At 36.4% G+C, this 15,005-nt stretch overlaps 1 protein-coding gene across 8 annotated transcripts in view; it reads left to right on the top strand.

The window, feature by feature from the left end:
• GTDC1 (glycosyltransferase like domain containing 1) overlaps window positions 1-15,005 on the top strand; it is a 369,716-nt gene that overhangs the window by 118,847 nt on the left and 235,864 nt on the right. For 7 of the 8 annotated variants that reach the window (XM_053918630.1, XM_053918627.1, XM_053918633.2 and 4 more), the window contains 2 exons: window positions 2,581-2,652; window positions 5,406-5,608. In XM_053918630.1, coding sequence (XP_053774605.1) covers window positions 2,581-2,652; window positions 5,406-5,608 — 275 coding nt within the window. Of the gene's footprint in view, window positions 1-2,580; window positions 2,653-5,405; window positions 5,609-15,005 lie in introns of those variants that run through there. The other variant, XM_045203138.2, reaches the window with a different exon arrangement.

The following is a 15,005-nucleotide window of genomic DNA, read 5'->3' as shown; positions in this document are numbered from 1 at the left end:
TGATAAGTTCGCATGATACATTTTCTTCAATTTAAACTAGTGCTCAGGGATCTGATTCATTCCTTACTATTAGCCAAGATTTAATTATGTAGCGTATTATCAGTGCCTATAGTTTTTGGATTGCAAGGATATTGCTCTGCATTTGAAGCCAGATTATATTTCAGTCTTCAGAGGTTACATCCAGGTTTCAGGAGTTAGGATGAGTTTACCATACCTGATTTTTAGAAGTTTTTAAAAAATAAGTTTGTCATAGCATTTATCTTTGTCTCTTTCCCCCACCCCCCTAATATAATAATTAAATTGAGTGTAATACTTTGAGGAAACTTTTTTTTTAGTTAAATATATTTTTATTATGCATTCATCCTTCATAGGTTCTGTTAGGGGAATCGGTGGTGACATATTTAAAAACAAAAGTCTTTTCATGCTTATTTTTTACTATGTAATGAGATTTCAGGTATATTTTAACAACTGGGGTTTCCCTGATGAATCATTGAAGTAAGTGAGTGGGCTGGAAGGTAACACCAACTTTTCTCAGTACTGCCCTATTTTATTCTCCTGGGTTATTAGCTGCTTTTTAAATAGAACCTGGTGTGTTGGAGTTGGTGGGTGGAGGTGCAGAAGGAAAGGGGTCAGTGAGAAAATACCAGGTAAACCTCTGATGACCTATTGGGAAATCCTACTCAAATTTTACTTTCCCCAGCTTAAAGCATTTAGTGTTTAAGGTCACTGTTTTTTTTGCTCTGCCAATCTTAACTTTCCAGATATTGTATATAGGCAAATAGAAAATATATTTTTAGCCATTGATAGAAATTTAAGGTATCAAGCCATGTATATATTAACCTGTGGAATCAATTTCTCATGTGTGTGGGATTAAAACTGTTAAAACCATCATCACTGAAACTATACCTTCCTACAACCAATAGCAGTAAGGTGTCTGTGGAATATATTAATACAACAATTCCTCTGATTTAAAAATTTTACTTGGTATCTGGTTGGAAAATTATTTAAATATTATAGGTAACAGAATTGACATCATGTGTGAGGGCTAATTGGAGGTTGCTAATGTCATTTAGGATCAGTTTTAAAAAGTCCACAATTTCTTTATACTTAGCACATCTTTTTCAATGAATCAATGACATATTGCAATTTTTATTTATATATACCGTTAAAAAATTCTCAACTGCCACAGCAGTTGTAACTCCTAGAGGAGGTAGACAAAAAAATGTAGTTCACCTTGAAAATGATCATGGCTCAGGGAATAAAGAAATTGGGTCAAGCTGAAAATAAATGCAGGTACAGTGACAAAAAGTTTTAATAAAAATTTAAAAATATTCACAGCATTGGTTTCAGGCCACTTTTGTTCTCAGCGATCTTATCAATACATTATCAGTTTTTATTTGAGATGATTTTCATGGCACTTGTTCATTTTGGTCAAAATGTTTATATGAAATGCTATTGTGATTTTTCAGTTTCCATCCCCTTTTAATTATAAATATAAACTGTTTGAAAAGGTAGATAATTCTTAGTTCATTTTGACGTCTGGTGATTTTAAATAGAATTTGAAGTTACTTAAAATTTCTATGTCATAGCTGTCACTTTGACTCATTTTATATTGCAAATTTAATGTGTAGCATTTAACCATGTATCATTAAATCATAGTATTGATAATGAATTAAACTTCCATAAAACTTTAATAGTATAGTAGATTCTCATTCATTGGTATCACTGAAGGATAAAATATGGTGAAGAAATGAGTTTTTTTAAAAAATAAAACTGAAGCTTACTTGTTTGAGCAGAGAAACTTAATAGTTGGTAAAATTTATCTGAAACATTTTATATACTCTTAGGGAGCAAGAATGGATTGTCCATTTACTCTTTTCTTAGTGTCATAAAATATTATCATTATATTGTCATACAGAAAGGATCGGTATTTGTTTCCCAATGTAAGTTTTTTTTTCTTTTGCTGTTTCTTCCTTTCAAATGCCACACCCCTTATTTGGATAGACTTACACAATTTAAATGCTTCAAGCTGTAATATCTGTGATTATATGTGTGCTGATGCTTTAATAGATTCATTCACCCTGTGAACTATGTAAGACATTGGTCTGCCTGTAGGCTCACCCACCATCTTTGACAAACCCTTGGTCGCTGCCACGAAGGCAACTCGGCTTGCTCTGGAGTAAGTTCTCTCAGTGTTGAGGCCCTGTTCCCGCTGCTCCCAAGGACTCACTCTCTAGTAACCATTGCTAGTGGTGCAAAAATGTCTGTATTCACCTGACTTGCCTGTGAGCATCTGTGTTGTCAGAATGATCAATTGCAGTTTTCTGAGAGTATTGCTAAAATGGGCAAATGATGTACTCCCTTTATCCTTTAGCAAATTCTAGCATAACAGCAAAAATCCTATTTTAACAAAGTTTTTTTTAACCTCATGCTTATTTGTTTCCAGCAGTATTTTCTAAAACAAAATGAAGGACAGCTTAAGTATTTGTTCATTAACGTGCTATAATGACATTTGGTTTGAATCTTACGTTTAAAAATCAGCTTTCTGCTTGTACCTAATGGGGATCATCTCTCTTCCAGGTGCGCTTTAAGAAGAAGACCATAGAAAAGAAGAACACATTTTCTTCTTGCCACAAAAATTGCAATAGAAAAGTAAGTGGGGGCACTGGCAGGAAAGCGCTGTCTCCACAAAACAAGCAGGACAAATTTCCATGAATCAAAGCCACTAAGTATAGTTTTCAGAGATGGTAGGACATAGTTACTTTCCCTAGAAAAATACCCAAAATGCAGACACACCCATTGGCCACTAGCAAAATGCTCCAGTAAACGCTAGTTCAAACCTGTACATTTCACTCTTCTTGCTGAGCTATTAAAGGGGTGGAAATCTGCTATAGCTATAATCTTTTTTCCCCTTCTCTATTTTTCAACCTCCCACATGCTTGGTGTTCAGTTCTGCTTACTGACTGTCTTGAATCTACAGCAGCACCTACACATACTGCCTCCACAGTCTGCAGATAACTCATGATTCAGACTCACAGAAACATCTGTAACTATACGGCATAACATGTGCTCTAGATTAATCACGGAAAAGGGCAGAATAATGAAGATCCAGAGAGCTTTTTTTTCTTCCACTAATATTGATGTTGCTTTCTTTGAGGTTATATGAGTGAAATATTCTCTAGAGTGGTTTATATCACATTCCATCACTTGAGGAACTATCTCAGGACATTTTTACTAGAGTCTTTTAGAGACCTTTTAAGAATATACGGTGCATATACACCTTACCGTGGTTAGGTCAGAGGAAATAAAGCAAGATAGTAGGTATCTGTGTTGTGATCTAGCAAGCAAATTAATGTTAAACTGCTTTTATTCTGCCTTGAAACCTTTGATATGATTTTCAGAATTGGCTTTTATTGTTCTCTCTAGTTACTTCTAGAAGTTTTCGTCATTTGAAGGAATAATGGCTACCATTTTGTTAAATGTGGAAGTATTTTTTAACTTACTGAACACTGTGTTAAGAGTTGAAGTCTCCAACTGGCCTGAAAAAAATTAAGCCTCTGCATAGCTAAGCCTCTGCATAGCTTCCTTCTTAGCCACAAAACCTGTGGGGCTTTTAAAATCATATTTGAAATGAAAGCTGCTGATGAGGAATGGGTAGCCCCCACTGCATTTGAGATGCATGTGTGTATCTTTCCCACTTGTCCTTGGTGGATAGGAAGGAGGTCATGACTGAAAATTACCGGAGGATTTGAAGGTATTCTTTCTCCTTAAGTAGGACGATTTGTGCTTGTAATGGGAGGAGCAAAACCCTTATTACTGATTGTAGACTACTGGGCTTCAATTTCATCTTCACAACCACCTCTGTGGTTAGTGTTGTCCCCATTTTAGAGAAGGTGATAGGGAGTCCTATAAAGTTAGATAGCTTGTCCAAGGTCATACAGCCAGGAAGTGACAGAGCTGAGCTTTAAACTTGTATTTCCCTGATCCCAGGGTTCATGCCTTTTCCACCCGAAGAATACTGTTTCTTATTTTGTGGATAATTGAAATATGTGTTTGTATATTTTTCCCAAAAAGTGCTCATTGGGAGATTCAGAGATCACGAAATACTTTTATTCATTTCTGGCTTTTTTTGAGAACCATTCGAGACTTTTTGCTTTGAAATGCAGTTTAAGTAGGCATTGCTTTGAGCAAGGTGAAGTACAGTTTTATTAGTGAAGAGCATCATTGAGTTGTTGAGACTAATAATTTTGTGGTAAAACATTATTAAGAAAAGCAATATGCCATTTAATGAGTGTTATTTACTTCTGTCATAAAGGAAAATTCAAACATCTGGAATATTTTTTAAACAATGTAGTGTTTATGTTTCTTCCTTACTTCTAACAGGAAATAGCATATAATTTAAAATGTACATAAAAGTTTTTATATTCATGCATATATTTTTATTTCACTAGCACATTAACAAAAGTCATATTATTCAAATAAAAAATTTCTTGATAGCCAGTTCTCTGTGATGAAAAATTTACCATGCTTTTCATAATAACATAACTTTATTTCTCTTAATGGATTTGTTGTTTAAAGAAAGGTGGTGGAAACCTGGCTGGTTAATAGGCATATAGTTTTATTCCACTTTTTTGGTCTTTTATTGAGGTTGGGATATATACAACTATGGGGAAGTGATCAAGGTTTGTCCAATGTCTCCCGAAATTATATCTTAAGATTTATGACACTAGAGAATTAAAATTTGAATATGAATGTGCTTGCTTATAAATATGGATTCATTGGAGACATTGATAGCTGCTGCATTTAGAAATGGATTACCGTATTTTGCTGTATATAATGCACACTTTGACCCAAATTTTTGAGGGGAAAATAAGGGTGTGCATTATACATGGGTATAATGATTACATACCATGGGTATAATAATGGGAACAATAATACCCAAGTATAATGTGCACAAAAGCGTGGCTACATTATATGGGACAAAAATATGGTAATATGAGAATTACAGAATCAGAGAACGTCTGAACTGGAAAGGGCCTTACAAATGAGGGGATCTCAGAGTGGGAGACTGTGCGAGATTGGATACAACTCTAGGCCATGCCAGTTCTGAGTTAGTGAGTCAGATCAAAGCCATTTCAACTAGGAAAGGACTTAAACTTCCTAGAGTAGGAGATAAAACTGAGTCATTGTGGAAGTAATCTCAGGGCATGAAGAAAACAGAAATCAGATTAGAACATCCTTTATGTCCTCTTATTTTAAAAAGTGGGGACAGACCTATTTTTTAATGTGTCTGTAAATTATTTATATTTGATTTCTGGGTACAATCTTTTAACTTATTTTTATTTAAAAATCTTTGTACACATATACACATATTTGAAAATATACACTTTTTGCTTATTATCTAGAATCTGTGGCAGTTTGAAGGGCCAATGAGTACTCTTATCATCGAAGCATTCTATGGAGGGTCCCATAAACAGCTCGTGGACCTTCTCCAAGAAGAGTTGGAAAACTGTGTTCTTTATACTCTTCCCGCAAAGAAGTGGCATTGGAGAGCACGGACATCAGCTTTATACTTCTCTCAGCATATTCCCGCCAGTGAGCATTACAGGTAATTAGAGCTGAGGCTGCATCTTCAGCCTGTTGTTTGTTTTTTTCCTCACCTGAGGACATTTTTTCATTGCTTTTGGGGTAGGGTCGGGGGTGGGAGGCGGAGAAAGAGAAAGGGAAGCATCGATGTGAGAAATATTTATTGGCTGCTTCTCATAGGCTCCCCAACCAGGGGTCAAACCTGCAACCCAGGTGTGTGCCCTGACTGTAACTGAACCGCAAACATTTGAGTTATAGGACAATGCTCCAACCAGCTGAGCCACATTGGCCAGGGCTTCAGCCTGTTTTTAACGTACCTGTATAAGGCTGTTGCTTCTCTGTTGATATCTATGAGATTTTCTCCAACTATGGAATTGGTCAGTATGACTATAGTACAGGCAGCTGAGCAGCAGAGTACATTATACTCTGAGGACTCCAGGTTGATAGAAAAGTGACCTTATTTGTTTGTTTGTTTATTTTTTAAAAATCTTGATCTTCTTTTTAAAATATAACTTTTTTTAGGTTTGTTTGTGTATTTTTAGAGAGAGAGGAAGGGAGGGAGAGAAACATTGATAGTTTCTTCTTGCATGCCCCCACCTGGGGACCTGGCCTGTGTCATAGGCATGTGCCCTGACCAGGAATTGAACCAGCAGCCTTTTGGATCCTGGGCTGGTGCTCACTCCACTGAGCCACAGCAGCCAAACAGTGACTGCATTTAGCATGTACATGCCTTTTCTCATTTGCCTTGTGATTTTATCACGTGCACAGGTATGGGTATAGATGACATTTTTTGGCCTGAGAGAGTTGACCTTGGGCACGTTGGGTTTTTTCTTGTATCTTTTTCTTTTTCTTTTGGTTCCATAACCTCCAATGCCTATTTTAGTGAATATGCTGTTTTAGTTTATCGTGCCTGCTCTATAGTAGGAGCTAAGGTTTTAAAGATCGATATGACCGAAGTCTGTGCCCTCACAGGATTTAAAGACTATTAAGATAGAGACAGACATGTGCATGCAATGAGAGTGTGAAAACTACAGAAGTCGGTTTTTACCATGACAAGCTAGTGGTGGCTTTATATGTAGTTGGCAAACTTTGCTTAATCTTGAAGGATGAATGGATTTGGGGGACACTGACCTCACTTATGAATTCTGATTTCTTATGAAGTGGGAACTAGGGACATCTATTGATAATTAATGGAGGTCGGGCAGACAGGTTGTTAGAGAAAGGGCACCTTGCAAACTGCAGTGCACACCTTGGCTTCAGTCGCTATACCCATTAGCTGCTTGCAAGGTGGAGCAGGCACAAGGGAGACAGGAGCTTGACATTTAAATGCAGGTTGCTGTTTTTGTAGTAATGTGTGGAATTCAGAGAATAACCCTTTTGGTGACTGGAAACCATTCATCATCTTTGAGAATTCAGATTGTCAGGTGGAATAGTAGTGAGCATTCAGGTCACATTGCTTGGACTTTTAAAGGTAAGTGCTGTTTGGGGGCATATTGAAAATTTTGTAATTTTTCTAACCTAAACTGAGATTTTTCCTTATATAATTTAACATTTTGTATTCTGACATTACTAAGTGAATATTGTTGATTCACTAATAGTGTGAGAAATCTCAATGAATGTATCAATATAAAAATTTAAAGACAGTGATAAGACTGTTGCCGTGTTAAAATCTGTTTATAGTTGCTTTCACATCTCATTTGTTTTCACTGCACCAATTGTATTTTACCAGAGGTCAAGTAATCTGGTTGACTTTATGGCACATTTTCATTTAACGTTACCATTTGATATAATAAATTTCTACAGTGATTTGAACATTGAAATGAACCATTGCTATATCTCTCTGCTATTAGATTTCATTTTGATTATGCAGTTTTTCAGAGTGAGATGATTGTATTACAACTCTGTGTATATGGATAGCATGCAAACAAACACTGCTTTGCTCTCGGCGTCCCCACACCCTTGTAGGCCTGAAGCATTTGCGGTTAATCATCATACTGCTCTTGGAAGCCGTTTTATTTGGGGAGTAGATTTCCGAAAGATCATGATGTAAAGTTTTCTCGTTCATAGCCAGAACCTGCGGGTTCTGCCAGTGGTGTCTGCGATCTCTCAAGGACGGCCGTGTAAGCCATGCAGTTAACTGTATTAATCTAACCAGACTTCACTAAAAGATCTGCCTCAGCAGTTTAACTTACAGTTATATTGACCAATGGTAACATGTGCTCTTTACCAAACAACGTTTCTGAATACTTTTGGACAAATAGTTGCATCTTGAAAACTTATGCTAAGTCAAAAAATATGTTCATGCAATCCTACATTGAAGTGCAAGAATGATCTTGTATTACACCAGATAAATCTGATCTCTATAGAGGCTTTTAAATATATGAAGAGTTTTTGTCTTCCGATTACTTACTCTTTGTGTATTTGGAAAATGAAATCATCAAAATTCATAAAGAGAAAATGAATAAGCACCAATATTGCCTACTAGGCAAAGTCACTGAAAACAAGTAAGAATGTGTCTGATGAGAAAGACGTTGAATAGAGGTGCATGCTATTTTATACCTTCTGTACATGTCGTCACTGTTATAAGCTTGTTATTTGGAAAATATTTTATTACTAAAAGGATAAATGTTTGAGCTTAATGCATCAGTTGGATTCTACTTTATCTTGACAGCTAAGAGGATGCGCCATGATTCACATTTGGGCTGTGTAATGTTGTGAGAGATCACAAAACCTCCAGAAGTTATTTTTCCAAAAGTAGTCAGTAATTATTATAATTTTTAGATAATATTAAAGCTTTGCCTTCTGGAAACTTCACAAAATGTGGCAAAATGTTTTTGAGGATGTGCCTTAATTTTGTGTTTTGAAATGTATGAGTCATTTGTCCCAGGATCAAGCCTTTCTGTTTTATTAAAATACACCTAGACTAGGCATCAAAGACACCTTACTCATTTTTCTTTTTGCAGTATCTTTACTGAACTGAAAGAATCACTGTTACTTAAAATCATTTTTCACTCTTAGATGCTTACAGCTCTAATTTTCATTCCATCCGAGATATTGTGGCATCTACTGATCATTGACCACTTAACAGTTCTTTGGTGTTAACAGAATCACAATATTCTTTAGGGTAGCTAAGCACCCAGCCCCTGGGAGTGAAGCACAGTTGACTTAAGTGCATCTTGATGATTCTGTTGCTTCCAAATTTCCCCACCTTTTCTTACAGCTAGGAATAGTCAGTCTGTCACTAGGTTTTGGCAAATTTGATTTAAGTGTATGACTTGGGTATTCTTCCAACAAAGTTTTTTTCGTTTTGTATTTTTGCTTATGAAAGGAGAAAACCATCTCTCCTTTCCTGCATCTGGATGTGGTTGTGATGTCTGTAACTGTGACGTGAAAGGTGAGGACCAAACGCCTAGGCTGCCAAAAATGGCTGATGGAAGGCTGGGAAGAGCCTGGGTAGACTTCCGTTCTGAGCAATACGGCTACCTACTCACCTGAAAACCCTGTGTTCTAAAACATCTACAAATGCTCTGTAAAATGTGACAGATTTTCTTTTAAATCCATAGTTGAACAAACTAAGAGAGGATTTAAAGAGGGATCTGGAAATTAGAGTGGGAAGCTGGCTTTGAAGCTGTGGTTGCTAATTTTCATAAAAGGGACTGGTTATGTTACATTCTTGAAATATTGTTCTGCTCTAACCTGAATTAAGAGGCTTTCACTGTTGTCTCTCTCTCTCTCTTAAATTCTCACCTGAGGATATACTTAGAGAGAGAGGAAGGGAGAGAGAGAAAAATAAAAAAGAGAGAGAAGAAAACATTGATGAAATATTAGAAACACTAGAAACATCAATCAGTTGCTTCCAGTCTGTTCCTTGACCGGGGACGGAACGCACAACCTTTTGTGTACGGGAGGACCCTTTATTCAACTGAGCCACCCGGTCAGGGCTTTCAGTGTACACTTGTGATAACTTGTCCACGATGTATTAAGTGATGGAAAGTAAGGCGCTAAGCAGTATTACTAGGTGCTGCCTTTGGTACAAAGAAAGGACGTTAGAAGAACAAAACAACGAAAGTTGTTGGGCATGAGTGCAAATAGTTGTCTGAGGTCCAGGGCAGCAGAAACTGTCCCCACTCCCCTTCGTTTCCCTGTGCCCTGGCCAGCCTCCTACTGCCAGGGTCTGCATCAGGCTATGAGCAGCTCTCCACACGTGGTTCTCGCCCTTCAGATGAAATCATTCTGAAGTGTGTGCAGCAGAGAAATCATTAACAGATTCCTAAAAAAGCCTCCAAGTCAGGAAATGCAGGAGCATGATTCTAAATAACTCATGGGCCACAGAAGAAATCATAATGGATACTAAAAAATGGAACTGAATCATAATGAACATATTGTGTATCACAAAGTGGGTTGCATCTAAAGTGACAGTCACAGCCACATCATCTTTAATAACTCTATTTTTATTTTTACTTTTTTATTGTGATGAGCAGGGCCCCCCTTACTTGAATCTAGGAGTAGTTCTGGGAAGAAAACTATAAGGAGAGTAGAAGTGAAATTGAAAGCCCATTTCTAATTGAAGTGAAGAAACTCAAAGTGGTTATTTTGAAATAATAAAATAGATAAACCACAGGCATGATTGATTTTTCTAAAAGGCACAGTTACTTTTTATTTTATTTTATATTTTTTATCCTCACCTGAAGACATACTTATTGGTATCAGAGAAATGGGAAGGGAAGGAGAAAGAGAGGGAGAGAAACAGCTGCATTAGAGAGAAACATGGGGTGGTTTCCTCTGGCACACTCCCCGACTGGGGACCAAACCCGCAGCCTAAGCATGTGCCCTGACAGGAATAGAACCCGGGACCTACCAGTTGATGGAATGATGCTCCCACCCACTGAACCACACTGGCCAGGGCAAGTGCAATTAATCTTTAGAATGAAAAAATATAGCTACACATAAAGCACAGATTAATAAAAAGGAGAAAATGCTCTTAATAGTTAATACATTTGAAAACTTAAACAAAATGGATAATTTCTCAGAAAAACATAACTTACAAAACCTCAGTTAAAATGAACTAGGAAATCTGAGTGGAACTATGCTCATTAAAGATGTGGATGCATTAGTTAAAAATCTCCCACTGAAAGACAGAGGCTGGTTTACTGTGCCCGTGAAGCTCTACCTCTATGCCAGCTTGTGTTGCTTGAGATTGATTTGGTATTACATGCTTCAGTTTTTGTTTCTTGTAGCCATACGAGTCCTAATAGATGATGGTGATCATTGTGGTACCTACCCCTTACCCCTGACCTTTTTTTTCAAATGTCCAAGGAAGGGTGAGGAAAGCAAATAGTTGGATAGAAAATAAATGGAATGAAAGTTCATTTGGGTCAAGTAATGCATAAAGTGAAATTAAAGCTTCAGGTGGTATTTGATTGTTGGTAATTGTATTATGATTTGCCATTTTCTTTAATGGTACCGTGGCTTTGGCTTTTCTTTAAGCGGATTCTTTTTGTAAGGAATGTGTGATTTTTTTTTTCCCTTAAGTGAACCATCCCCTGTGAAACATTGAATGTAACTTTCTTTGGAAGAAGGAACATTTTTAGTTGACGGGAATTGCCTATGTGTGTTTGTTGTTTGTACCCAGCCCTTATGAAGAAAGGTTTGCCTACATTAGTACATTGTAGATAAATTAATAAGGAAGGGGGTAAGCTCTCAAATAATTCTTTTGTAAATTAGTAATTGAATTACTTTGCCTGGCAATTTATTCTTATTTTGAATTGTAACTTTTTAAAAATATAACCTTCTGAATAATATAATACTTCAATAAAACATTCTTTCATTAAAATACACTTTTTTATAATTTAATGTATTTTAATTATGGAAACACCTTATTAGTGTGCATCATAGTTGACAGTATAAAAGTATATGATGATTTGAGAAACTGTAGGTTAGTGAAGTGTTAGGCTTACTTAGGGCAGTCATTTTACATCTCTGTAGTAATCGGAATAAAATTTAATGGGATTAAATAATAGTAATAACAGTGAAACATATTGAACACTTGCCATATGGTAGACATTCTAGAATCCTGGAAGTTAGATACTGTTTTTCTGGTTCAACAGAGGAAGAATCTGAGGCTTACAAAGTTAAGTTACTTGCACTGGGTTACACAGCTAGCTAGTGGTCAGGATGTGATTTGAGCTCAAGTCTGGCCACCTGCAAGGTCCATATATACTGTTCATTCTTTTTTTTTTTTAATTGAATTTATTGAGGTGACATTGGTTAATAAAATTATGTAGGTTTCAGGTATATAATTCAATAATACATCACGTGTATATAGTATTGTGCGTTCACCACCCCGAGTCAAGCCTCCTTCCATCACCATTTATCCCCCCTTTTCTCTCTTCTACCTTCCCCCAACACCCCTTTCCCTGAGTAATTACCATACCATTGTCTGTGTCTATGAATTTTTTGTCAATCTGTTCTCTTTTTTCACCCAGTTCCCTAAACCCTTCCTTTCTGACATCTGTCAGTCTATTCTCTTTATTTATGAGTCTGTTTCTATTTTGTTTGTTAGTTTATTTTGTTTATTAGATTCCACGTGAAATTATATGGTATTTGTCCTTCTCTGACTAGCTTATTTCACTTAGTACAACGCTTTCCAGGTCCATCCATGCAGTCTCAAAAGGTAAGATTTCCTCCTCTTTTTTTAATGGCCCAGGAATATTCCATTGTGTAAATGTACCAGAGCTTTTTTTATCCACTCAACTACTTATGGGCACTGGGGCTGCTTCCAAGTCTTGGTTGTTGTAAATAATGCTGCTATGAACATAGGGGTGGGGTGCATATAATCTTTTTAATTAATATTTTGGGCTTTTTCAGCTGCATTCCCAGAAATGGATTTCTGGGTCATAAGGCAGTTCCATTTTTAATTTTTTGAGGAAACTCCATACTTCTTTGCACAGTGGCTTCACCAATCTGCATTACCACCATCAGTGCATGAGGGTCCCATTTTTCTCCACATCCTCGCCAACCTTTGTTGCTTATTGATTTATTAATGATGGCCATTCTAATAGGAGTGAGGTTCTGTATTATTGTGGTTTAAATTTGCATTTCCTGGATGAGCATCTTTTCATATCTCTGTTGGCCATCTGTGTGTAGTCTTTGGAGAAGTGTCTATTCAGGTTCTTTGCCCATTTTTTTTAAAAAAAGGATTGATGGTGAGGTTTTTGGTTGTTGTTTTTTTTGGTGTTGAGTTGTATAATTTCTTTATAAACTTTATATATTAACCCTTAATCAGATGTATCATTGGCAAATATGTTCTCCCATTTAGTGGGCTGTGTTTTCATTTTGTTGATGGTTTCCTTTCCTGTGCAAAAACTTTTAAGTTTGATGTAGTCCCATTTGTTTATTTATTTTTTGTTTGTTTCCCTTGCCCAAGGAGACATATCAGAAAAAATACTGCTATAAGATATGTCCAAGATCTTACTACCTATGTTTTCTTCTAGGGTTTTTATGGTTTTGAGTCTTACATTTAAGTCTTTATTCCATTTTGAGTTTATTCTTGTGTATAGTGTAAGAAGTTGGTCTAACTTCTATTTTTGCACATATCTGTCCAATTTTTCAAACACCATTTATTGAATAGACTATCTTTACCCCATTTTATGTTCTTGCCTCCTTTGTGAAATATTAATTGACCGTAAATGCATGGGTTTATTTCTGGGCTCTCTATTCCGGTCCCTTGATCTATGTGTCTGTTTTTATGCCAGTGCTATGCTATTTTGATTACTACAGCCTTGTAGTACAGTTTGGTACCAGGCAGCATGATTCCTCCAACTTTGTTCCTCTTTCTCAAGATTGCTGTGGTTTTTTGGGTTTCGTGGTTTCATATACATTTTTGGGATATTTTTTCTAGTTCTTTGAAATATGCCATTGGAATCTTGCTAGGAATTGCGTTGAATCTATAGATTGTTTGGGGTAGTATGGGCATTTTAATTCTGTTCATTCTTTCTACCCATGAACTGGTATATGCTTTCACTTATTTCTATCTTCTTGAGTTTCTTCTTCAGTGTTGTATAATTTTCCGAGTACAGGTCCTTTACATGCTTGGTTAAATTTATTCCCAGCTATTTTCTTTCTTTACTTTTTGATGCAATTGTAAATGGGATTGTTTTCTTAGTTTCTTTTTCTGATAGTCATTATTGGTGCATAGAAGTGCACCTGAAATCTGGATATTTATTTGTATCCTTCTGCTTTACTGAATTCTTTGATCAGTTCTAGTTATTTATTTTTTTAATTTTTTATTTTTTTTATTGTTGTTCAAGTACAGTTTTCTGCCTTTTCCCCCCACCCCAGGGAAGTGGGAAGGGCTAGAGAGTTCTAGTTATTTTTGATGGAATATTTAGGGTTCTCTATGTACAATATCATGTTATCTGCAAATAATGATAGTTTTGTTTCTTCTTTTCCAGTTTGGATGCTTTCCATTTCTTCTTCTTATATGATCACTGTGGCTAGGACTTCCACTACTATGTTGAATAAGAGAGGTGAAAGTAGACATCCCTGTCTTGTTCTGATCTTAAGGGAAAGGGCTTTTAGTTTTTGCCCATTGAGTATGATGTTGGCTGTGGGTTGTTCATTCTCTTAAATCCTCGTACCATTTGTTCTTTTTAAGCCCAAGCTCATAACCACTATGCTGTCTTATACCTCGTTTAGAAAGGTAAACAAATTAGGTAAATTAGACCTAAGTACTTCTTGAATAAAATATACTACCAGATTTTACTATTAGAAGTGGGTGTGGTGCTTTTCAGAGTCTTGAGAAGGATCACAGTTTTGAATCTTGTTGTAGGCTGAAAGCTGCGAACCAGGAACTTTTCTAGGTTTGTAAATCTGTGATTTTCTCATTTTCCCTCAACACATTTCCCTAGTTTGCAGCCATAGAAGTCACAACTTATTTGAATTTTCTTCTTTTCAGTTTTTTAAATTAAAATCCAAATAAAATACTACATATGACATTAAAAAAATCATTTTGTAGACTCGTGAATACACAAATAACATTCTTTGTTTAGGATGCTCAGTACCTGCTATTCCCAGATTAGCCTCAAACTGCGATGCTCTGAAGTTTTCTAGTTGGTTTATGAACTTGCCTAGAGACAGCATTGTAGTATTGCCCAGCTCACGCATTATTACCAGGTGTGTGCACTTGTTGGGGTTTGGATGATGTTCTGACGCTGTATAAATTACATTGTCAGTAGGTGCAATGTAGCATTCCATAGTCTCACCAACATGTGACTGCTCCATTTATGAAAATTGGCCGAGTTTCCCCATGGCTGTTGCCCAGCCAACCAGATTCCTTGTCCTATACTGCCTAATTGTGGGATTCTCGTTTGGTTTGTTTTCCTACCAGTCTGCTCTCCTGTCTAGGCAGTGCACACAGC

This window comes from Desmodus rotundus, chromosome 2 (genome assembly GCF_022682495.2).
Source record: "Desmodus rotundus isolate HL8 chromosome 2, HLdesRot8A.1, whole genome shotgun sequence".
Taxonomy (NCBI): Eukaryota; Metazoa; Chordata; class Mammalia; order Chiroptera; family Phyllostomidae; genus Desmodus; species Desmodus rotundus.
This window is presented reverse-complemented; position numbering and strand designations above follow the sequence as displayed.